Genomic DNA, 24732 nt, shown 5'->3' on the forward strand with positions numbered 1-24732 from the left:
TAAGGATTGTGCGATTGATTAAATAGTTAGACTAACTACAATTAGCCCACCTATGCAATTGTCCTCAAAGAAAGTTCCAGCACCTTGGAATATTAAGATAGTCTTATCCTCAAAATACACTTGATTAGAGCTGATAAGCCCCTAAAGACCGACATATAGTACTTAACATGATCTCTGATATTGTCTCCTACAACATGTGTCATGAACATAAAGTTTTAGAACTTTAAAAATTCTAAAACTTCACTCTAAGAAACAAGCTAGACATTAGATTCAAGTTCACATTATTCTAAACATAAACCTCCCATTTAAGATCACCAACAAACCTAATTATCAACGTTATTGGATAAAATGAGAAAGTCACTATGAGAATTCATAACTAGATCTATTTATTACTCCATCCGTTTCAAAATGATGTCGTTTTAACAAATAAAATTTGTTTCAACATAATGTGATTCTCATATTTCAATGTAAAAATGATTATTTTTACAATTATATCCATTAATTATTATTTTTTAGACAATTTAATTTTCAACATTAATATGGTTAATTTAGTAAAAGTATAATATTTTATATTAAAATTGCTGTATTTCTTAATCTATATAAAAGAAAAAATTAAAAATAGATGGAGTATCAGTTTATCATCAACACTTAAAAGAAAAATCATATCGAATCAATTATTGTCGAGGAAAAAAAATTTAAAATAAAATTCCATGAAATAAAAATTTGACGTACTTATGAAACAATGTCACCCCATGCCCCACCAGCAGCAGTGACACATCATAGACAAAACAAATGGAATTGTCAAAATCTTCCATTCCTCACAGAAGGGCATTTGAAATTAATAAAGTACTACTACTAAAATGTCACCTCTACACTCTTTTCAAATTTCAAGCACAGGTAACCATAAATTGGTCCTATAAAAACTCCTTATAGTATATTTTCAAATTTTGGATCCTTGCCCGTTTATAAACACAAACATCGTGTTTCTGACTTTCTATAGTTACAATTACAAATTAGAGGCATCGGCGCAATATAAAACAAAATAAATAATAATAATAAAATTATTTGCCCTCTCTTCTGTACCCTACTTCTATGTATTTTTCATCTAGTCTAGCGGGTTGAGTTTCACATTTTAAAATATTTTTGTAAATATAAAATTCTTGATAAAATCAAAATTTGAAAATAAATATATAAAATGTCTGTGGTTTCAAATTACTGAATTGAATTAATAGAAAAATTATATATTTTTTACTGAATAAATAAAATAAAATAAACGAATCAAAATTTGCGGTTTAAATGAACTCACTCACTAGTCACTAAACACTGAGAGCAGTCAGCAGCAGCAGTCTTTATCAAACTAGTCTTCATTCAATTCATTACTCGGGTCAGATTCGGGTCACCACGACCCGCTTTATAACTCACCTTACCCACTCCCTGACACAGTATTTAGAATCATCATCATAAATTGAAAAACGAAAAGAGTTTACGAGTTACGACCATGACGGTGACGGTGGCAATGACGACGGAAGAAGACGAAGACGCTGAAATAGAGCACGTTTACGTTGCTCATGAAATTGATCTCGATTACGAATTCGACGCAGCTCGTTTCTTCGATTTCAATCGGCCAGAAACTCCCGTTGAAGCTCATCAAGCTGAACTTTGGTTTCAAAATGCCCCAAACTACCCTCCTTCTCGTTAGTTTTCTTCTTTTCTTGGATTGTTCTTTTTTCTTTTTCATTTTAGTTGTTGAAAATTGAAATACTGTTTCTCTTGTTTCAGCTTTTGTGGCGAAGTTAGCGGTGAGAGAGGAATTTGACTTGGGTGATGTTAACGACTCAAGGAAATCTAGGAATGTTGATTGTATGAGTACTGTGGATGATAAAGGACTTGGTCCTACTGTTCCTTCTGAGATTGAAATTTCCGACATTGTTAATGGTATGATGTTTCTTTGTTTTGTTCAATTTACTCTATTGTCCTGTAATGTCATTCGCATTATCACTGTAGTTAGCTGAATCTCGTTGAATCTGGTAGTTGAAACTGGAGGAGTCATCTGGTGTTATACAATCTACATTATCAATATTTGAAATCAATCCCTAAAATAGCAAAATGTTAATCAAATTTGTTCATCTTTATATTGATTTGCTATTAAATGCAGCCTGACATTATTCACTTAATTTGAAATTTGCTATTAAATGCATCATTTTGGAACACTGATAATGTGCGGGACTAGATTGATATGGTCCAACTATTTCTGGGACCATATTTAATATATTTTGAGTATATAATGACTTATTATATCATTATTTTTGTAATGCACCTTCTGTTTGTTTTTGTTAGTGTTTTAAAACTGCATTTAAGATGGAAATTGGAAATCACTTTTTTTTTTCTGGGGTCTGTGGTAGGGTCCCCTCTGTTGGTGCTTTAGTCATGTGATTAGTTAGTTATATGGACTGTGTGTTGAGATGTTTCCACGTTTTTGGTGATAAAATGTACCTGCTTTGGATCTGCACAAGTCTTGGTTAATGTTTTAATTTGATTATCTTACTCAAAGGTTTCGTTCAATTTCTTGTAAATAACTGCATTAGTGAATTTGTTCTCAGTATAATTGCCAATTACTATGAAAGAAATAACTGGTTGTAATTGGTCCCAATGAGCAAAATTACTGAGGCAGTAAATTGGGGAAATTTGTTGTGCAATGGGCTTATATCCTAATACAGTTGTCTTAAACTTTGATGATTTCAGAAATAGTTTCAGTATTATTTCAGGGTTTAGTTAGAAATGCCGTGGTCTTGGCTTGTTGATGGTGACTTCTAGTTTATAATTGTTAGATTGTATGCGTATGGTTGAAAGATATCTTGCTTGATAGCTGGAATTTTATGAAACCATGCTATACGACGAGGCCGCTGCAATTGCCTATGAGAAATAAGTCTAACACGATGATCTATATTCTAACAAGAGGACGGTAGATTTGTTTAGTGACTTAACATCTTACCGTCCTTATGTGAATCCAATCATCAATTTGTAGTTTCACAGCTACAACTTTACCAAAATCACTACCTTTCTTTAAACTCAATTTACAGTTAAAGGTGCAATTGTTTCTTGTACCACGGTCATTTTTTATATGAACCAGAGTTCCATGACACCAAGGATTGACTCTCCCAAAAGTTTAAGTTAGGCAGCATGTATTAGTCCACTTTGCGTTGTCTGAAATTTAATTTGGTTATGAATTATCTTGGTGGCAAGGATCAAATTTAAATCATGTCAAAAACTAATTTTCCAAAACTAATTTAGTTATGGTTTTATATCTATCGTATAACCATGTTTTAGACTCTACTTTTGTTATATGCAAAATTATGTGTTTGTGATTCCCTAGCTCTCTCTCTCTCTCTACACACACCCTATATATATGTATATACATGTCATTATACTTTTTCGAATACCTCAACTAGTATATTCTCCCTTTTGCATAACATGTATTTCCTTCTTTTCTAGGACATACCTCTGGCAACAAAGCAACCGGTAATAGTTTGAATTCTAATTTTAAACCAGCTATGCTGAAGAGTTCAACATTAATGAAACCTACAGCTACTCAATTGGCTAGGAAAAATCGTCCAGCTAAAAATGTTGCTTCAAGGTGATTATTTGAACAACTTATTCTTTTTTCAGTGTTAAATAGACTTTTTTTTTTGCAGCCCATGGGGTGGGGTTTATGCGGTAGTAGAGTGCGCTCTAAATCCATATTTCTTTTGAAATCTTTCATGTTAGTGCATTCTGCCACAGTATCTCTGTGTTCAATCAGGTGTATAAGTTTAAGTGCTTGGTAACTTGTGTGTGTATTTTATTCTCAATTCTTTTTGAAGTCACATATTTCTTTAAGTATTACTACATTTGTTCCTTCAATTTTTTCCTGGTGCTGAAAAAACCGGCATAATGTTAATACCGTCAACTCTTCAATTCTCAGATATCGAAAGCTACTAACTCAGAATGAAATGAATTTATCTATCTCCTCTGGAGTAGAAAATCAATCTGCCAAACGGCAAAAATTAGAGGGTGGTCATTTGTGCAAGGTATGCAAAATTTTCTATTCTTCCTCCTCTGAATTTATAATACTTAAAGAAACTGCATTTATATTTGTCTGCTTGAGGTGTATATTTGAGATTGATCGCAAAGTTGGCTGTTTAATGCAGTAAATTTTGTGCATTTTCTTGTAAATTCCATTTAAATAATGCATAACATTGTGTAACATTTAGGGGTGTTAGTGCGGTTAACTATAATGGGTTTTGTTTGTCCCTCACCAGCCCCTAATTTTTTACTGGACTAATTCTCTAGACCTAAACCAGACCATTGGCTCGAAGAAAATGTATGATGTAGATGTCTAATTAAGATTAAATTTGTGAAAGAATGAACTTGCTTGATCTGAAGTATATGCTAAATATCATGAAATTCACATAGCAGCGGTCAAAAGAATATAGTTCGCCAACAGAGGTTTTTTCAGTTGGTAAGGAGTTGACTCACATCCCGCAAGATAGTGGGTTCAACTTCTGCTGCCAATGTTAGGATCTCTTTGGTGGGTAGGGTAATATGTAATTACCCCGGCAAGTGCTCTTTGAAACATGAAGTCTGCCCTAACCCTGGTGAGCCCCCGAAACCCAACTCACCTAAACTTTCTTCAATAAAAAAATGAAAATAATCTAGTTAATAAATTTGGCAAATATATCATATAATTTAGCATTTCCCTCAATAAATGCAATGGTTGTTTTCTCTCTTTTAATTTTAGGACATTACTAAGGAAAAAATGACACTTGATCACTATAAAAAAAGTGTAATATTTTTAGAAGTAGAAGATCATACTTAAAAACTTAAATTGTAAGGGTAAGTTATAGCTGTAACTTTTAAGTAATAAAAAAGTTACAAATAATTAAAATTATGAATATCTCACACACACATATATGGGTTAGGAGAGCCCCTTCGATCCAGTTATTTCTTGTTAGGCCTGATCAGAATATTTTGGGTCAGATTGGACTGGCAAAACGAGTCGTGTTGTTTTCATCCCTAAATACATAGGTGGAATTATATTTTAGCTCCCCATGTTTCTGCTGTTCTGTGGAAGCACTTGACCATGGACCGGGAATTTAAGTGGGGCTTAGGTAATATTGCATCATATTTATTTTAGACAGGGGATTTGAAATGCTTACTCTATCATCTGTGACAGGTTACTGATGTGAAGCAGCAAACTGATTTTGTGCACAAGACACCTATGAGGGTATGAATCCTAATTCATATTTCTTAAATCTTGCCTTGGCAAAAGTAGATTGGACAAAGTTGTCAAGTACTTTACTCATATGAAGTAAAATAATATATTATTTTTTTGTTTTCCTAATACGAGACTGTTGTTCAGCGGAAATTTTTCAATGATTAAGGGAATCTCTATTGAGTACCTAAACCTTAAATGGGAAGAGCAAGAGTAATTCCTATCTTTTAGGGAGAGGGGCTTGTTTTTCATAGGGTGTGAAAGAGTTTGCCTGATCCACTTTATTCATTCACCTGTACTTGCAGCGTGTCACTGTTGAACAAAACTCTGCTTGTTCCAAGCTGAAACTTACTATTCCCAGAGAGCCTGACCTTAAAACAGCACACAGAGCACAAAGGATAAGGTTTGTGGCTTTGGATGTTGAGTGTTTCACTGGAATTTTAATGTTAAATTTTCATGAAGTTTTTTAATAGACATTAGACATTGAGAAGTATTTGTGCTTACCAGACCCAAAATTGAAGAGGCAGAGCACACGACCGTGGCTGCCCCCAGGTTCAAAGCGCGTCCATTAAATAGAAGGGTTAGTACATGCTGGATATAATTTCTATTGTTTGGTTAATTTTGGTGCATGTTGCCATCATGTTCACTAATTATGTTCGTAATCTAGATTCTCGATGCTCCTTCGTTGCCGCTTCTCAAAAGGAGCACTCCTCGCTTGCCAGAATTTCAAGTAAGAATTGATTTTTTGATTTTTGCTATCCGCATCTATATTTATCACAATTTCATTATTATGAAAAGGAAAAGAGCCAAGCTTACAGTTAATCAGGAAAACAGTTTTTTCAGCTTAATGAATATTGAAGCTCAGGTTTTCTATGTCAACTTCTCAGGAGTTTCACTTGAAGACTTTGGAGAGAGCCATGCAACACACATCTGCTACCACATCTTCACTTCACTGCAATGATTCTGATAAGGTCAATTTAGTTAATAGAATTTTAAGCAGTAGCATGCCATTCATGTTCGTATATCTAGTTTAAGTTTATATAAGAGAGATTTGTATTACTTTTTATGATTGATTTATATTTTATGGTTACTTTCCTGTTACATGATAGATATGAATATTCTTTTAGAAACCAAAGTTCTCTGGTTGCAGGGTTGGGACAAGCATACTTCTGTTTCTGCTCTTGAACATAGAATGAAGGATGCCAGAAGGTAACAGATGCCATCATGAGAACTCATTCTAACTTTGACAATATTGAAACTGTGGTACTAATTACAGTGTGTTTCTGTAGGCCCACTTCCATGGGTGCCCCAAAACATGATGCATTGGGTTTTACTCGTATTTTTAAAGCTCAGCCTCTTGATAAGGTAATGAAACATTGCTTACAAATTTTGGTAAGATAGCATGGAATATTAATAACAGTGCATTTTGAATAAATCCAATTATGGATGAGTTATCATTTTAACATTTCTTATTTTAACCATGTTTTCTCCATTTAAAATTGTTTATTCAATGTTAGACTTCAATGATAAATGTAACAAAGTTTGCATTGTTTATTATCTCATTCAGACTAGTTTACATTCAATTGTAGACTTATTAATGCCAATATTCTCTTCTAGAAAGGTATTCTGATAGGGACTTGGGTACTATGGGGTGTGTCCAATCCCCACATCAAGTAATATGTGATGTTCAATAGAGTATTTAAGTGATTTGGTTCTCCCCCAAGTGCTTGGATACTTATCAAAGGGTATCAGAGCTTGGTTGTTGGTGGCTTAGAAAGGGCTACCTACGAGTACGAAGGGGATGACCCATAAAGGCCAAGTAAAGTGTCGTAAAGTGCAAATATCATATTTCCTTTAGTTTTAGGCTCAAACATCATATTTTTTTGTCATTGCACGTATACTGGTTTTTCAATTTCCTGGAAGAAAACGTTGGCATGCCTAAAAGATGTCTATATGGCCGTATCGTACCACATGAAAGATTAGTAAATCAACATGGCATCTAAGTTGGATAATGGCGTGGCATTAGGGTTGCTTCTTCTCTTGACAATTCAATGATCACAAACAAACAAGAAATTATACATAGACTAATAGCAAGTTTTGGTTTTCATGCAAGGATAAAAATATGTTTAAGCCTTAGTTTTACTTTTACTCCCCTGTTGTTAGTTTTATCTGCTATATTTAATTCCAAAATGTTTAGTGCAGATACTATCTAGTAAAGAGCAGGCTGGTGTTGTACAGACCAACAAGGAGGAAACAACAGTGCCAATGGTGAGGCATACTGTACCATAGGATTTATCGTCCTATTTATATTCCAGACAGAAATGTTTATTGATCATATTGCTACAATTTATACAGGAATTTGATTTACACACTGAACAGGGGATTCAGCATAACCCTCCTATTGAATTATTTAGCAAGGTGAACTTATTCTTTTATTTAGCTACCTTATTTTCTTGATGCAATTTCTTGAATAAATTCTAGTGCCTTCGGTGCAAATTGTGTTTCTGCATCATAAAGCTACTCAGTTTCCACGATTCTCAATCATTCTTCTTTCTTGAATGTTAGTTGACTCTGACATCTGAAGGCCAACCTAATAATGGATCTCATTTCCAACTGCCTCAACAATCCAGGATTTGCAGAAAGGTTAACCTCTAATTTTGAACTACTTGTAATACTCTTCGGATTATTTTCCTTTTCTCTTTGCATTGTTTTGAGTCATTTGTTTCTTAGGGCAAGGATTCAAAAGAAAATATATTAAATTCTTTTCGTCCGAACCAAGAGGTAATATATATTTAAGTATATTGAAGTGTCTGAGCTCTGAAGAACATGAATTTTGTCTAGCCCTATTCCTCAGCCTGTTCTTTCATATCTTTGTTCTTGTTGTGTTTAATTTATTTCTATTCTTTAGTGATACACAATGTATGATAAATTTCATCACCTAGCTGACACAAATGATGCAGGAGAAGGCTTTTACTTTCGGGGCAAAGAAAATTCATCATGGGAATGATGGTTGCCATAGTCTGTTAAGTGCAAGGAGGTATTTACCACTGATGCTACTATTGGTGTTTATATTCACACATTTGATTGTTGAATCCCCCATTGCAAAAAGAAAAAGGATTCCTTTTATATTTGGCTTTCTAACTGAAATGATCCAGGAGCTTGGGAATTCGGTGAGAGTAAGGGGGAAATGTGCAACCAGGTTTTTTATGGGCATCTGACTTCAAGTTTCGCTGCTGATGTATGTGAAGATTGACGGTACATAGTTGAATCTGACAGACGGCCAACTCTTTTCTGATGGGAGATGGTTCTTACTGTAAAAAGAATCTTAGAAAGTTTTAGAAATTAACATGTCCAGGTGCATAGCTTGTGTTTACTAATCATGATCATAGATTCATAATCATTAATTGAAAAAGTAAATCATTACAGGCAAGAGTTGCATTGTCTTTAAGCTTATCTTTTGTTTTTTCAAGTTATTACTTACTCCTGGTTTAACCATATATCTTAGAATTTTCACATCAAAATATAAATCATGATATTATTAGTTTAGTGATTGAACTGATTAGCACGGGAAGGATCATTAGCCATTAAGAGCAGTCGTAACTGTACGCGTCTAAACTCTTGTATTGTAGCATGTTGGTGTACAATATAAAGCATTTTAATTTTTTTTTAAAGCAAGTAGATAAGATAGCTATAGTCTAACTAACAAATGAGGTATCTAAAAATTAGGCATAAGCTAATCTACATATAAAGCATTTTTAACAAAATTTAAAACACAAACTACCATTCAAATATAGGTTTCTCAAGCATAATCTGCTCAAGATGATATAAATCCATGGTCCCACATTAGAATTATAAGGGCAATATAGGAGTATGCTGCTACCCATCCTAGACCATGACACTACTGTTATCATATGAACTGTTGTAGCCATTATTCTTACTATTATCCTTGTTCTCCGAGTTCTTGGTCAGAGCTTTCTTTGTCCAACGCTTAATGTCATAGGCCTTCTTCAAGGGTTTCTTCTCTCCGCCTTGCTTCCTCTTTGTTATGGCAATAGCAAGATCATTTGGGAACAAAGTGCGCCAATAGAAAGCATGCAGGAGAGTGGACACAAACAAAACAGAGACCATAGTTGATGACATAAATGCAAGTCCAAGAGCAAGACTCTTACTAATGAAGGCAGGAACCTCCTCTGCGTACTTGATGGTTGCCACTGAAACAGTTGTCATGGGAAAGGTATAAGCCCACCACGCCACTGAAAACCTGTCCATAAAAAGATACAAAATTAAATTCCGTAGCACCTTAAACCCTAAACCTAGATTATTGAACCAAAGTTGTATTATATTTTGATAGAGACAAGATTGTACCTAAAACCAGTGAAAAATTTGATCCGGACAACAAGTGAAATGTAGAGAAACAAGGCGATGAAATAGCAATTTCTGGATATCCCATCAAACTCTCCATAGATACTCTGCCAAGCAAGACAAGCCGCGGAGGGAGCTGCAATAAACATAGAGTACACAGGATGTAGCTCTTTAGGCAACGCCTCACTTGTTGGCAATCTCTGATACAGTGTAACAAACACCACAAGGTAATGTGCAAAACCAACCGCCCAAAAGAATTTGGCAGGTTCTTTCCAACCCACTTTTGAAGCTAAAATTGCTCCAACAAAGTTACCAGATACAGAGAGATGGTTAGAGGGATTTGCAACCTTAGATAGACGCCTTTTGCCTCCAGAAAGCCACTGGCCATAGATTTTGAGTTCAAGTAGAAAATAAGGTGCTATGAAAGTGCACCAAATGGCAGGGTGAAGGGTTTGTTGTGGGGCTAGTTTAGAGGGTACAGAGATGGCTAAAAACATGCAGACAACCCAAGGGGCAAAGAAGAAGTTGATACGAACCGGATGGAAATACTCTCTTCTGACTGCTTCAAAGTAGAATATGCATTTGAGAATGTAGGTGATGGAAACAGCTACCAACACTGCTAAGGCTAACACCCATATTAGAAAACTGATATTTGGTGTAATATGAAGAAACCTTGTGGCAGGACTTGTTGCCAGATTATGCCATAAAACCGCTTGACTGCTTAGGCCGAGACAGATACCAAAACATCCTATAGGAAACCGAAGGAGAAACGGCCACTGCTCATCTGTCGGGAGAAGGATGTCCTCATAGTCCTGTGTCAAATGTATGCACAACATTATAATTGATCATTTATACATATTTAAAAACGATTTTAAAATAAAAAAAATCTGATCAACTATTCTCTTAAACATCATTTTAAAATCCCATTAATTTTAAACTGTGATTGAGTCTTTGGAAAGATATATAGCATATATCTAGCTAACATGCATGCATTCATGCAACTTTTAGGTAAAAATGTAAAACTTAGGTAGCAATTTCTCACCTTGACTTCATCTAACTCAGGTCCTCTAAGAGCAGCAAAGTATCTACCAGCAGGAACACTTGCATTAACAGAATCATCATCCACACCAGAAGTGCCATTAATCTTCTGAGACTCCAATTCCTTCTCGATTTTTCTCGGCAACAAAGAATTCTGTTTACTGAGAGTGGATTTCGTCTTAAAGATACTGAAATCTCTTTTCTGTCCTTCCAAACCAATCTTATTTGCAGGATTCAAACCTCCTAAGCTGGTTCCACTTCTTGTAAGAACCTTCCTCTCATCTTTACCTTTTCTTTCTCTGTTCAGAACAGAAAAACCCGTCTCAAGAGAAACCTGTCTGTTAAGTCTTCCACGGTTTCTCTTCGGTTCTCGAGCTTTCGTTGTTGTTTTATTCAAGTACTTCTCTTCCTTTTCCTCGTTTTTTATCGTCCCTTCTTCATCTCCTTCTGATAAAACTTCTTCATGTATGTCCATAAAATGAGTTTGGAAAGGATTTGTCGGTTTCTTGTCCATTAATATTTCTTGGCTATAGTAATGTATGCTTGAGCTAGCTCAGTTTGGATTACTAGCTTTAATTATGTTGGTGTTGTTTTTATATATGTGTAATGGGAAGGACACATGTACCTCATGAGGAATGAAAAGACAAGGTTGACATGCCTGTGAAAGATGAAATGGAAGCTAAGCCACTGCTTTGAGTGAAAAGTTGGTGTTATGGGACGAACATCTCGTGAGTGAAAATCTGGAAGTTTATTATTTTTTTTGACTGAGTTTGATCATCATACCATTATTGCTTTCAAGTTGCTCTTAATCATAAATTTCAACCAAAAAAGTTGCTGTTAACCATAACTATACGCCAACAAGGCACAAAGCCATTGATTTTCCCACATTTCTTATTTTCCGTTGCTTACATTCTTCCTTCTGCGCCCCTTTCTCTTGCCATTTATTATTATACTAGCGTCCAGACGCTTTTTAATGTCATCATAACTTTAAAAAATTACAGCACGTGGAAGTTAATAATAGAAAATACTTTTTCCGTTTCTTTAAAAGTGTCACTTTTTTATAAAAAAAATTGTTTCTTTTTAATTGTTATTAACAAAATTCAAGATAATATTAATTACAATTTTGTCAAAATTACTCCTAAATAATCATCATAATTATATAGAGAAAAAAATAAAGTGAATGTAATAAATAATTAAGGGTATTATAGATAAAAAAAGAATTATTTTTTGAAAAGTAACAATAATGATTAATTTTGGTATGCGTAAAAAATCAAAAACGGACATTTAAAAAGGAACAAATGAAGTAGAAGTTAATGGTACGGAATTAGGTGGAAGATAATAATAGTAGTTTCAATTAAAATTATTAAGTTATACAATAAAGTAAGGATAAAAATTGTAGAAAAAAAGTTACACAAAAATAAAGTATTCCCTTTATATATTTATTTATATATTGTTGTAGATATTATTATTACTCTTTGTTTTTCTTTTTCTATTTTTTTATTTACACCTATTTTATCATTATGAAAACTTTTTTTTACTTGGAAGATTATTTGCCAGTCTATTTAATGTAACATTCCAAATTTTTATTAAGATATTATTTAAAATTATCACTTTAATAGTATGTGATCATTTTTTTTGTGTATTTAAAACAAAATAATCATTCATAATAAATTCTATAAATTATAATTTAATAAAAAATATTAAAATAAACTACTTAAGACATTACAAATCCTCATTTCTTAAGTTTTGATAATAAAATAATGTTTTTTACAAAATTATAAATTCAATTTCATTCCCACGAATACATGCGACATTTTATCAAGTCATATCACAATCAATTAATATCTTTAATTTCTCAGTATCTAATATGTGTTATTTGTAAGGGGTCAATCTTCTATCATCCATATCAAATCAAACAAAACATACACTACGGAATTATTAAACAAATCATACAAAATATAAAAGCCTACAAGAAATACAATCCACAAAAATCATTCTTTTATAACTATATGCATGTTCTTAAATCTAAATGATCTTGATATAACCGGCCCGTCATTAAGGCATCACATAGAATTCATCTAATAACAATGAAGAAGATAACCCGCTAGAAAGACACCACAAAGAAATGCATATGTCATGTCATGATGATGCAAATACAAATTCTGCCACTTAGACAATCGTACAATCATATAGTATCACATCATCAAACACATCATCTTTTTTATTTCACATAATCATCCACCCCAATCGTAAGTCGATTCACATCACAACCACACATAATAATAACAATCGCAAATAAAACAAAGATTAATTCACATCAAATAGTTATACTCAAAAACACAATGTATAAAAGTAGTATTTATATGTTTTTAGTCAAGATTAAAATTTATGACTAAAACTATAAATTAATTCTTTTTTTCTCTTCAGAACAATTATGTATTATATAATTTATTGCATAATACATAACTATTGTTATAATCGGCACGGAGAAGTGCCCTTACCTCCGCAAGTAGACTCCTATGCAATATTCTTTACTCCAAAGATCCATAAGATTACATGATCATCCCATTTATTCTTCCACTCAGTTGTAGCTTATATTTGCGTCCCTTTAGCGAGCGTTGACTCATGCTACCACTATTGAACAACACATTGCAACAACCCCCAAACTTTAAGATCTCACAATTGCACGAATGAACACTCTTTTCACACTTGGTGTTCCACGACCATCAAGGATAAAAGTATGGGTAACCCCACAATTTTACACCGAAAATAAAAAATACAAGCATGGTTAAAACCAAATAAATCAACTTCAAAGATTACGCAATTTTAAACCGATGAAAGAATAGGAATTTGAAAAATCAAATAAAATCCTTCCATTTTACTTTTGAAACATAATTTCAACAAGGTGAAATTTGAATTAATACAATGTCTAGGTAGAATAAAATTAGGCAGTATAAAGCTAATAAAAAAAGTGGAGTTTAAAATTTGTCTTTAAGAAGAGAGTTGAAAATTTGTATCCTTGGAAATAGAACAAAAATTAACTTACCATTACTATAATCAACATAAATAAAATATGAAGCGAGTTTTCAAATTCAATGGGAAGAGGTTAGGATTTTTTTAAAATAAAATTGTTGTACTATAAAGTTTCTGCAACTTAAAATAAAAAAAAGGACAACTAAAACAATTTTAGAAACCAAATCATTACTAATTCAAGATTAAATCAAATTTATAAAAAAGGGAAAATTAGAATTTTAAACACAATTGAAATATTTTCCTACTCCAAATCAAAGTATGGGATTTTGTTTATTTTTATGTTTTTAGATTTCATTTTGCTTCCTTTATGTTATTATATGTTTAGTATTTCTTAGTTATTTTTACTTTTATAGCATAGTGTATGTTTTGAGTCTTTGCATGTGTTGTCGAGTCATTTATGTGTGGTTTCCCGTTATTTGTTGAATTTTCTGTTTTCTTAAGTCCTACCAAAAAAAATTGAAAAGACTTAGGGAGCTTAGTTCGTTTCGAAAGTATATAGGATGTGAAGAAGTGAGGCTAGGTCGAGGAGACTTGGGAAAATCCTACAAATTCGGTATTGTTCTAACACCTCAAATCTCCCAGTTATGCATGTTAGTTAAAATCCCTTTTGAATTTTAGTATTAGGCTTTTATTTGTGAAAAATCTTCAAAGTAGTTTTTATATCCAGTTAAGCATCATCTATAGGCACACATTTGAGTTAGGTTGGTCGACGAATAATAAGTGAATAATCTCGTGCTAATAATTGAATAGAAAGGTGATACCATATTTACTAAGTTATGTAACTATCACCCGATCATTTAGACCAACGGGTGGTTGAACTTGCAAAAAGAAAAAATATGTATATCTTTGAAAAAGAAAAAGAAGAGAGAGATTTTGAAAATCCAATGAGATATTTTTTTTATCATAATCACTAACAGACTATATGTCATGTGTGTAAGATAAAGGATCTTAATGTGAGTGTCACAAACGAAAGAGGATTAAAACAAATAGATAAATTAGACTTTTATTCAAAGGCATGATTGGAACTCATATGCATAAGAGGGAGACTTGTTTCCACGAGATTGGTTTGTGTTGTTACAATGCCCTTAGTGTTGCATTAGTACCTATTGAGTCGATCCTAGGTGAGCTAATCTTCACCATCCACGTATGAGTAGTTTCGATACTTTGTTATGCCTTATGTTTCTTCTATCATGTTGTTGCATTACATTGATCTTATGCTAGCTGACTAGCTTGAGGACAAGCAAGAACTCAAGTGTAGGGGAGTTTGATAATTTGGAAAAGTATCGCAATTCCGACTCGATATACATGTAAAATTGAGTCTTTTGCTCTTCCTTTTTATAGGTTTATGTTTGTAGTTGTTATTTGTTTCAGATATTTTGATTGCAAGAATGATTGTGCGAAGAAATGGTGTGAAACGACGAAATGGGGCAAAAACGCAGTTCTACACAATCATGACATCCACCTTGCTAGCATGACGTCCGTCATGACGTGGCAAAGGGGGGTCATAATCACTAGAAGACAAATCCAGAAGAATTCTAGCGTCAGCACCATGATGTCATCGGCCTTCCACTCAGATTTTTTTGGCACGTTTTCAAACCTGACCAGATTACTTCCACCACTTTCTCCACTATTTTCTCCATGTTATGGGACACCTTAGTATAAATTTTTACTTTATAAATAGGTCCTTAGAATTCAGTTCTCATCATCCAAGTTTTTAAAATTTTATTTTAGACAAAAAAGTCAGTTTGTAAAAGCGCTTATTCGCTCACACTGAGTGATAAATGCATCATGGAATTAAGTTTTGGCATTATCCTGTATGTATTTGGATCTAGCATATTTTAATCTTGTCAACATTAGATTTTAGGAAGATTATTCAAGAATTTAACTGCATTATTATTTTCTAAAGTTTTAATTATATTAAGTATTGCAGGTTTTTCCATTCACCATTTTTTCTACTACTACTACTCTTGCATGTGCTTATATTATAGTATTATTATTTATATCATGCTTATTATGTTGGTTCTTAACATACTTTATTGTTTCTGTCCCGTTTTAAATATGTCCGACTAACCTTGTCGATTCCGTAATATGAGGATCTTCATATCGACGGTGCTCGCATTTAAGTCGTAAAAATTATGATTAATTGAGGATTGTTTAAAGGCTGGAAACTTTTATGTTTCTAATAATTTGTTTATTACGAAATTTAAAATATAGAGATACCGGTTGCAATTCGAAAGAAACATAACTTGTTTCGAACTTAGAAAAAAATCAGTTTGTAATTATTAACACCGTAAAAGTATTTTTTTTAAATTAGGATTTAATGTATTTTTGGTCTCCTTAGTTTGGACGTTTTAAATAATTGGTCTCTCTATTACAAAACCTGCGATTTTGGTCCCTTAATTTTGATGATCTTTGGATTTTTGTGGTCTTCTTCCATTTTTGGATTTTTGTGGTCTTCTTCCACTTTTGCAGACGTGGCATTGATGATTGGGATAAAAAAATATTTTTTAATTATGTGGCAAGGGTGACTATGATAATTATTAATTAATATGTTTTTAAATGAATCAATATGTTTTCAAAATTAAGGGATCAAAATCGTAGGTTTTGTAATAGGAGATCAATTGTTTAAAACGGTCAAACTAGGGGGACCAAAAGTGTCTTTAAACATTTTAATTAATTAATAAAAATTCAGTTTTTAAAAATGTGATTATAAAAGAGAAAGCCAAGAGCACATTTAAATTAATTTTTCAACATTAACAATTTTTTAAGTAACTAAAAGAATTTAATCATCAAAAACATAAGTTTTGCACTTTAACACGTCGACCACACGAAAGCGGACAATATCGATTTTAGGTTGAAACTCGATTCCGACTAAGTGAAAGCGAGCAAACCTTTTAAATTAATTCATTTTATTTATGTGGCAAGGGTGACTATGATAATTATTAATTAATATGTTTTTAAATGAATCAATATGTTTTCAAAATTAAGGGACCAAAATCGTAGGTTTTGTAATAGGGGATCAATTGTTTAAAACGGCTAAACTAGGGGGACCAAAAGTGTCTTTAAACATTTTAATTAATTAAGAAAAATTCAGTTTTTAAAAATGTGATTATAAAAGAGAAAGCCAAAAGCACATTTAAATTAATTTTTCAACATTAACAATTTTTTAAGTAACTAAAAGAATTTAATCATCAAAAACATAAGTTTTGCACTTTAACACGTCGACCACACGAAAGCGGACAATATCGAGTTTAGGTTGAAATTCGATTCCGACTAAGTGAAAGCGAGCAAACCTTTTAAATTAGTTCATTTTATTTACCATAAAATATTATCTCAACTTAATTATAATTAATGACTTAATGAGCGCTAGATGTCGACAAGAACCATATTTTGCACTCTCGTCTTATAAATCGTTTTTACAACTCAAATTAGTTCTTTTGTACTTAAAACTTTTAATCATCGTCTTAGATTTACATAGAAATAGTAGATAATGGTAGATTGATAATTGATCTTTGTGGGTTCGATAATTTTTTATATTACTATGATATTTCCGTGCACTTGCAGATGCGTAAACTTCTGGGGCTCATGCATCTCCGCCTTCGTCTTTCTGTAAGATATAAGCGTCCCCTACTTAGACACCCGAGGATCTGCAGGCACCTGAGGGGTTTGGAGGATGCGAGGGCAAAGATTCTTAGTCCTTGTTTTAATGATGTCAATCCTTTTTAGTTGCTCACAATGTGTACTTTGACCGGTGTCATCATATCATAGAATGCATTCATCCCCCAACATGCTCAAAGTGTAAGTTTAATGTGTCCATGCATATAGGAGCATCTCATTGATGTGAATAATGCACTTGATTATCATTGGTACCTTAGGTTCATAAGAGAATGGTTTGAATTGACCAAAATACGTCTCAAAAATCAATTTTTGACAGTTTAAGAACTTTGAGTCGACTCACGCCTTGGAGTGGTTGACTCATTCATACATATCCCATTTTGTGTAACTCCCAGGTCTGAACAGGTCGAGTCATAGGTCGACTCAATCCTGGGAAAACTAAGTGAGTCAACGCATCCACCTATTGCGTCGACTCATTGCCTGTTTCATTTGAACCATGTTGCCACGGGTCTGAACCATGCTGTGTATTTTTGCAAAAATATTTTGTTGTGTCTGTTACTTGGTCCATGCATTATATATATATATATATATATATATATATATATATATATATATATATATATATATATATATATATATATATATATATATATATATATATATATATATATTCTAGAGTCTCTTCTTCAACTGACAACAAGAAAAGTGAAAGATATACACTAAAGTTCCTCTTCATCTTCATTTTTCATTGCATATTTCAACAACTACACATAATAATTTTTGTTGATCATAGTGCATTGTTGTGGTGATAACGTCTAAATAGGATTGCGTAATCTTAGTTTGGATAGAGACTTTGAGTGGATTTTTCTTGAATAAAACCATTGGGTTTGGTCCTCCAAGAATTGGGGTTTTTTGCACAAATCTTTGTTTCATAGATTCAACCGAGTGAAAGGTTTGAAAAACGGTGGGTTCGTTCAAACAAGTAACGGTAACCAGATAATTATGAAGAAATGTTTGGGTTCAAGCGTCTTGCGATCGAAATCAGTCGAGCTAGAGTTTTGGAGAACGTGGAGTTCTTGCAATTGGAGGTCTTGCAATAAGGTAGCTACAATTGGAGGTTTGTTCGGAACGCTTGAAGATCTTGGTTCAACTCGAATCAAGGGGAGAGAAGTAAATAGGATCTGCAACAACACTTAGGTTTACTTGGTGGGTGATCATTTCTTCTCTTGTATAAACTTTGCAACTTGATAATAAATATCTCAATTATAGTTTTGGAATTGGGGGCAGACGTACCCTAAGCGAGGACGAAAGGGAATCTGCCTAAACAAATCTGGTGTTGTTCTCTCTTTCTCTAACTCTTTAAATTCTGCATAAATTGAATCTTATGTGAAATTAATTGTAAACTTCATATCGCTTAATTGTTGTGCATTAAAGTTATTCAATAAATTAGTGCAATCACTTTGATTACAACTAAGGAAAATTCTGCACAATTAATTGTAGTGAAATTGAGACTTGGTGTGGAGTGCACACCAAGTGTTTGATAAAATTAACTTCACACAAGTTTATCAATATTTTACTTGTTCTCTTATTGTGTTAACTCATCATTAGCGGTAACTATATCAAGGATATGTGCAATTAATCGATTGATTAAGATAGTTGTTGATCATCGTTTAGTCTCTTGATAGAACTACCCCTAATGATGTTGCTACTAACAAAATCTTAAGATGTCTTAACAGGGAATGGCAACTAAAGGTCACCACGATTAAGGAAGCCAATGATCTAAGAACATTGGACATGACAACATTGTTTGGTAAGCTTCAAGAGCATGAGCAAGAGCTCGTGAACCTTGAGAAACATGAGAAGAGTCAAAAGAAGGAAAAGAAGGAGAAAGCTAAGTCTATCGCTTTAAATGCTTCAAGTTCTAAGTCATCCACCAATGATACATGTGAGAGTGAATCAAGTAATGATGATAAAGATTCGAATAAAGACATGGGGATGTTTGTAAGGAGGTATAACCGATACCTTAAAAAGAATGAAGTTCAGCATTCGGATAAAAATCTAGTCAACTATAGAAGACAATCAAAATTCTCAAATCAAGAAGAAGGTAAGACAACTAAGTCAAGAGGATCAAGCTATAATTACGGAAAGGTCGGTCACTATAAGCCGGATTGTCCCTTGTTGAAGAAAGACAAAGGAAGAGACAAACGTCACAAGAAATCTAGCAAAGCTAGAAGAGCATACATTGCATGGGAGAGCGATAGTGAGTCCTCAAGTGATGATAACTCAAGTGATGAAGAAGAAAATGTCAACCTTTGTCTTATGGCTCATCAAAAGAAGAAAAAGAATGTAAGTAATTCTAAATATGATCATGTTGATAAAATATCTTATTTTGATTTGCAAAAAGCCTTTAGTACTCTACACAATGAGGCCAAGGAAGCTTTTAAACGCTTAGCCTCATATGAAAATTTTATGTTATTTAGAAAAGAAGGTTTCTGATTCCGAAAAGGAATTAGAAACTCTTAATAAATCTATGATAGAGGCTACTAAAGGAAAAACTGAAGATGATAAGGGATTTTGGTTTAGATGGTCTGGATGTAAAACTTGTCACATTTGGCAAAGAGAGCTTAGAACTCTTCAAGCTAAATTAGACAAGGCTTTAAAACCTAAAGTTATCTTTGCTATTGATCAATCACATTTTAGAAGTAACATGAATAATCCTTATCAAAAGTATACTTATGTTGTAAAGTATCAAGTTAGCAAAAGCAACTCTCATCTGAACTTAAATTGTCTATATTGTTGCAATAGGGGACATAATATTGCTAAATGCCGATTTAGGAGATTTTTGGTTCCTAAAGGCATTTTTCAATGGTTGTCCAAATGCAACCAAAGTTTTACTCACACACAAGGACCCAATGAAAATTGGGTACCTCCTTCCCTTGTTTAATTTGTAGGTTGAATGTCTTGAGGATACAGAGAGAACATGGTTTCTCGATAGTGGATGCTCAAGATACATGACGGGTGACATTTTCTTATTCTTTGACTTTGTGGCTAAGAAGAAAGGATTTGTAAGGTACGGTGATAATAACAAGGGAGCTATACTTGGAAAAGGTAGTGTAGGTAATCCTTCCTCTACTACTATCTCAGACGTCCTTTTAGTTGAAGGCCTTAAGCACAATCTCATTAGCATTAGCCAATTATGTGACAAAGGATATAAAGTATTGTTTTCAAAAGATTGTTGCATGATTGAACATAATGATAAAAAGAATTATGTGCTTAAGGGATGGAGGGTAAATAATGTATACATGCTTGACTTTAATGAAGTATATTTGACTAGCGCTAAATGTCTCGTCTCCATGAGTGAAGACTCTTGGCTTTGGCATAGGCGATTAGCGCATGTCAATTTTGACTTGCTAAATAAAGTTATTGCAAAAGATCTAGTAATTGGTCTTCCCAAAATCAAAATTTTAAAAGATCACTTATGTGATGCGTGCCAAATGGGAAAGCAAACAAGGATCTCTTTTAAATCTAAAAGCATTGTTTCCATAACTAGACCCCTTGAACTTCTCCATATGGACCTTTTTGGGCCATCTAGAATTAAAAGTATAGGTGGAAACTAATATGGTTTTGTTATAGTAGATGACTACTCTAGATTTTGTTGGACCATCTTCTTAGCAAGTAAAGTGACACTATTTCAGCTTTTGAAAAGTTTGCAAAGATTTCTCAAAACAAATTGAACACTAGCATAGTTACTATCCGAAGGGATCACGGAGGTGAATTTGAAAACCATCTCTTTGAAGAATTTTGTGAACAAACGGCATTGATCATGATTTTTCTGTTCCAAGAACTCCACAACAAAATGGAGTAGTGGAACGTAAAAAAACGAGTTTTAGAAGAGCTTGGAAGGACTATGATCAATGAAAATGGCCTTCCTAAATATTTTTGGATCGATCCCATAAATATGGCTTGTTATGTATTGAATAGGATACTCATTCGTCATATTCTAAACAAAACTCCTTATGAATTTCTAAAGGGGAGGAAGCCTAATGTTTCATATCTTCATGTCTTTGGATATAAATGCTTTGTATTAAATAATGGTAAAGAAAACCTTGATAAATTTGACTCAAAAGTCGATGAAGGTATCTTTCTCGGATACTCTCAATCTAGTAAAGCATATAGGGTATACAACAAAAGGTTACTTCTCATTGAAGAATTCGTACATGTTTCCTTTGATGAATCTTATCTAAAAAAAATCGGAGAAGGTATTATTATTGATGGTGCAGGTGTTCCTTCGGAAAACATAATAAAATATCAAGAAGAAAAGAGTGTTAAACCCCATCCGGAAAAAGCTGAGGAGGAGCCGGATCACATATCTGAAAAGAAAAAGGAGGATCATTCGATTAATAACAATGATCTTTGGAATGGAAATCTTCTAGGGATTATCCCATCGATAATATTCTAGGAGATATCTCAAAGGGAGTTACCACACGGTCAAAGATAAGTAACTTTTGTTATCATTTCGCTTTCGTCTCTCAAATTGAGCCTAAAAACTCTAAAGACGCATTACTCTATGAACATTGGTTTTCAGCAATGCAAGAGGGACTTAATCAGTTCAAGAGAAATGAGGTATAGGATCTTGTTCCCCCTCTGCGAGACCATCGAGTAATTGGTACTAAATGGGTGTTTAGGAACAAGTTAGACGAAAATGGAGTTATAACTCGCAACAAGGCTCGCCTTGTTGCTCAAGGGTATAGCCAAGAGGAAGGCATCGACTATGAGGAAACTTATGCTCTGGTCTCCCGACTCGAGGCTATATTCCTTTTGCTTGCCTATGCTTGTTCTCAAAACTTCAAATTATTTCAAATGAATGTTAAGAGTGTTTTTCTAAATGGATACATTGATGAAGAGGTCTATGTATCTCAACCTCCAGGTTTTGAAAACTATGAGCATCCTAACTATGTTTATAAGCTTAAGCATGCTTTGTACGGTCTCAAACAATCCCCTAGGGCATGGTATGAGCGTCTTAGCAAATTTCTACTAGAACAAGGATTCTCAAAAGGGAAGGTTGATACAACCCTTTTTAATAAGCGTCAAGGAAAACACTCTACTTTAGTTTAAGTCTATGTAAATGACATTATTTTTGAATCTGCTAACATAAATTTGGTCAAGGAATTCTCTAAGTTGATGCAGGGAGAATTTGAAATGAGCATGATGGGGGAGCTAAATTACTTCCTTGGACTTCAAATCAAGCAACTTGAAGAAGGAACTTTTGTGAGCCAAACAAAGTATTGCAATGAGTTACTCAAGCGCTTCGATATGGAAAACTCCAAGGTAATCGACACTTAATGCCTACGGCGGTTAATATGGACCGGGATGAAAACGGTAAGGCCGTAAACATAAAAAGGTATAGAGGTATGATCGGTTCCCCCTTATATCTTACCACATCTCGTCCCGATATTATGTTCAGTGTATGTATGTGTGCTAGGTACCAATCATGTCCCAAAGAATCACATTTAAAGGTCGTCAAGCGTATACTTAGATACCTATGTGGTACTTTAAAGTATGGGATTTGGTTTTCGAAGGAAAGTGATTGCTCTTTGGTTGGCTACTCTGATTCCGACTTTGCTGGTTGCAAATTGGATAGGAAAAACACTAGTGGCACTTGTCATTTTTATTCAAATTCCTTAATGAGTTGGCACAGCAAAAAGTAAGTTTCAGTTGCTTTGTCAACGATAGAGGATGAATATGTCGTAGCCAGTAATTGTTGTGCTCAAATTTTGTGGCTCAAACAACAATTACTCGACTTCAATGTTCAACTTGAATGTATTCTCATTTTGTGTGACAATACAAGCGCCATCAATTTAACCAAAAATCCTATACTATATTCACGCACTAAACATATTGAAATTTGACATCACTTCCTTAGGGATCATGTTGAGAAAGGTGATGTTGTCTTCGAGCCCATTGATAGCAAAAATCAACTTGCTGATATTTTCACAAAACCACTTGCGACAGAGCCTTTCTTCCACATCTGTAGAGAACTTGGTGTTCTCGATGTCTCAGATCGCTTTTAAAGTTATATATGATGCTTGCTCTATATTTATCTCTGTCTATTCCTTGATCGACAAGTGCGAGCTAGGTGAGGGCACTCGTCGTCTATCATCCTTGAAGGTAATATTGTTCCTATCTATTTGAACTATCTTGATCAATTATGTATGTGTATACGTGTTCTATGTAATGCAATTCTTGATGTTCATTTTATGGTTTGATCTAAATTTGATCCTATTATATGTTTGAATTATGCTTGAACTTGCTTAGGTATCATATTTAACATGCATTCATCATTAGAAGCATTTTTTTAATCTCATGCCTTCTAATTATTAACTCGGGTCCCAACAGGTCGACCCATGAGTCGACTCATCATTGTGAATTCGACCTTTGTATTACCTTCGGGTCCAAACCGGTCGACCCATGTGTCGACTCGTCGTTGTGAATTACGTCTTTGTATTACCTTCGGATCCCAACAGGTTGACCCATGTGTCGACTCGTCGCTACCCAGGGTCCATTCATCTGAGGTTTCAAACATGGATGTGTCGACTCATTACATGTATGAGTCGACTATTCGCTGCCCATTGCATCGGTGCATTAATTTTGGGTCCCAATAGGTCTACCCATGAGTCGACCCTTCGCTACCCAGAGTTAACTCATCTGCATTTTAATAGGTCGACTCATTTTTCAAGTTTTCAATTGCATAATCAATCTATTTGGTCTTTTCTCCTCCCTCTCTCTCTCTCTCTCTTTTCCTCACACAAACCCTAAAATCTCCTCACAAACAACATTCAAATGGCTTCATCAAGAACCTCTGGAAAAAGAACTGCAAGGGGACCCTCTTCTCACATTGGGACTGCACAACCTTGCTTGAATATTCTGGTAACTACTCTATCTTTACTCCCTGACGGTCTTGTCGAATCCTTTGAAAAGAAGTTCAAAAAGAGAACAGTTGTAAAGTAGTACGTATACTCACCATTAGTGGTTGGACGCATGCGCATTCCAGAAGTTGTTGAGCGGTTAAATGCTCAAGGAATTGACTTATTCTTATACTGTACTACTAAGTATAATGAAGATTTAGTCGAACTTTTTTATACCAGCGTTGTTGGAAAATTCGAGGGTTATGAGTTTACATGCAATATCGGTAATAGGGTTATTGAAGTTAATGATGATGTTTGGAAGTCTCTGTTTTAAATTTCTCCACTGTCGTCTCCTAATGATCTTAATATTACCGACAATGTGTTTACTCCAAACTATAAGTTCAGGAATGCCTTGAACTCAATGCTGAAGAAACTGTTTTCTGTAAATGTTGTTGAGAGCAATTTGTTCCTTACCAATGTGACTACGGGACTCTTAAAGCCTGTTGACAGGATTTTACACTGGGTTGT

The 24732-nt window shown here is 33.9% G+C and overlaps 2 protein-coding genes across 4 annotated transcripts; one reads left to right on the top strand and one right to left on the bottom strand.

Moving 5' to 3' along the window:
- The first annotated feature begins 1314 nt into the window (after nucleotides 1–1314).
- Nucleotides 1315–8699, top strand: LOC127074130 (protein TPX2). 2 transcript variants are annotated; one of them, XM_051015423.1, is made up of 17 exons: nucleotides 1315–1694; nucleotides 1780–1935; nucleotides 3493–3634; nucleotides 3962–4067; nucleotides 5213–5263; nucleotides 5557–5654; nucleotides 5759–5831; nucleotides 5919–5981; nucleotides 6139–6222; nucleotides 6402–6460; nucleotides 6541–6616; nucleotides 7454–7519; nucleotides 7607–7669; nucleotides 7817–7894; nucleotides 7982–8032; nucleotides 8212–8288; nucleotides 8407–8699. In XM_051015423.1, the coding sequence occupies exons 1-17, from the start codon at nucleotides 1499–1501 to the stop codon at nucleotides 8423–8425; spliced, it is 1458 nt and encodes a 485-aa protein (XP_050871380.1). In that variant the 5' UTR covers nucleotides 1315–1498; the 3' UTR covers nucleotides 8426–8699. The 2 variants fall into 2 exon arrangements, with proteins under 2 accessions (XP_050871380.1, XP_050871381.1); XM_051015424.1 differs by lacking the exon at nucleotides 7982–8032 and having other exon boundaries at nucleotides 1316–1694.
- A 122-nt stretch (nucleotides 8700–8821) lies between these two features.
- On the bottom strand, nucleotides 8822–13271 carry LOC127074128 (guard cell S-type anion channel SLAC1). Of its 2 annotated transcripts, XM_051015422.1 has the most exons (4): nucleotides 13153–13271; nucleotides 10656–11309; nucleotides 9617–10425; nucleotides 8822–9512 (listed from the first exon to the last, which is right to left on the bottom strand). In XM_051015422.1, exons 2-4 carry the CDS (start codon nucleotides 11163–11165, stop codon nucleotides 9137–9139), a joined length of 1695 nt encoding a protein of 564 aa, XP_050871379.1. In that variant the 5' UTR covers nucleotides 11166–11309; nucleotides 13153–13271; the 3' UTR covers nucleotides 8822–9136. The 2 variants fall into 2 exon arrangements, with proteins under 2 accessions (XP_050871379.1, XP_050871378.1); XM_051015421.1 differs by lacking the exon at nucleotides 13153–13271 and having other exon boundaries at nucleotides 10656–11447.
- Nucleotides 13272–24732: the final 11461 nt, after the last annotated feature.

The sequence above is a fragment of the Lathyrus oleraceus genome, chromosome 4 (assembly GCF_024323335.1).
Source record: "Lathyrus oleraceus cultivar Zhongwan6 chromosome 4, CAAS_Psat_ZW6_1.0, whole genome shotgun sequence".
Lineage (NCBI taxonomy): Eukaryota > Viridiplantae > Streptophyta > Magnoliopsida > Fabales > Fabaceae > Lathyrus > Lathyrus oleraceus.

Excerpts from the sequence above, each read along its gene's own strand:
- LOC127074128 (XM_051015422.1), bottom strand. The coding sequence starts at position 11,165 with ATGGACAAGAAACCGACAAATCCTTTCCAAACTCATTTTATGGACATA. Across the intron at positions 10,426-10,655 it reads CTGAGTTAGATGAAGTCAAG|GACTATGAGGACATCCTTCT; the intron begins GTGAGAAATTGC and ends CATTTGACACAG. Across the intron at positions 9,513-9,616 it reads AAATTTTTCACTGGTTTTAG|GTTTTCAGTGGCGTGGTGGG; the intron begins GTACAATCTTGT and ends TTTTATGGACAG.
- LOC127074130 (XM_051015423.1), top strand. The coding sequence starts at position 1,499 with ATGACGGTGACGGTGGCAATGACGACGGAAGAAGACGAAGACGCTGAA. Across the intron at positions 3,635-3,961 it reads GCTAAAAATGTTGCTTCAAG|ATATCGAAAGCTACTAACTC; the intron begins GTGATTATTTGA and ends TTCAATTCTCAG. Across the intron at positions 5,655-5,758 it reads CACAGAGCACAAAGGATAAG|ACCCAAAATTGAAGAGGCAG; the intron begins GTTTGTGGCTTT and ends TGTGCTTACCAG.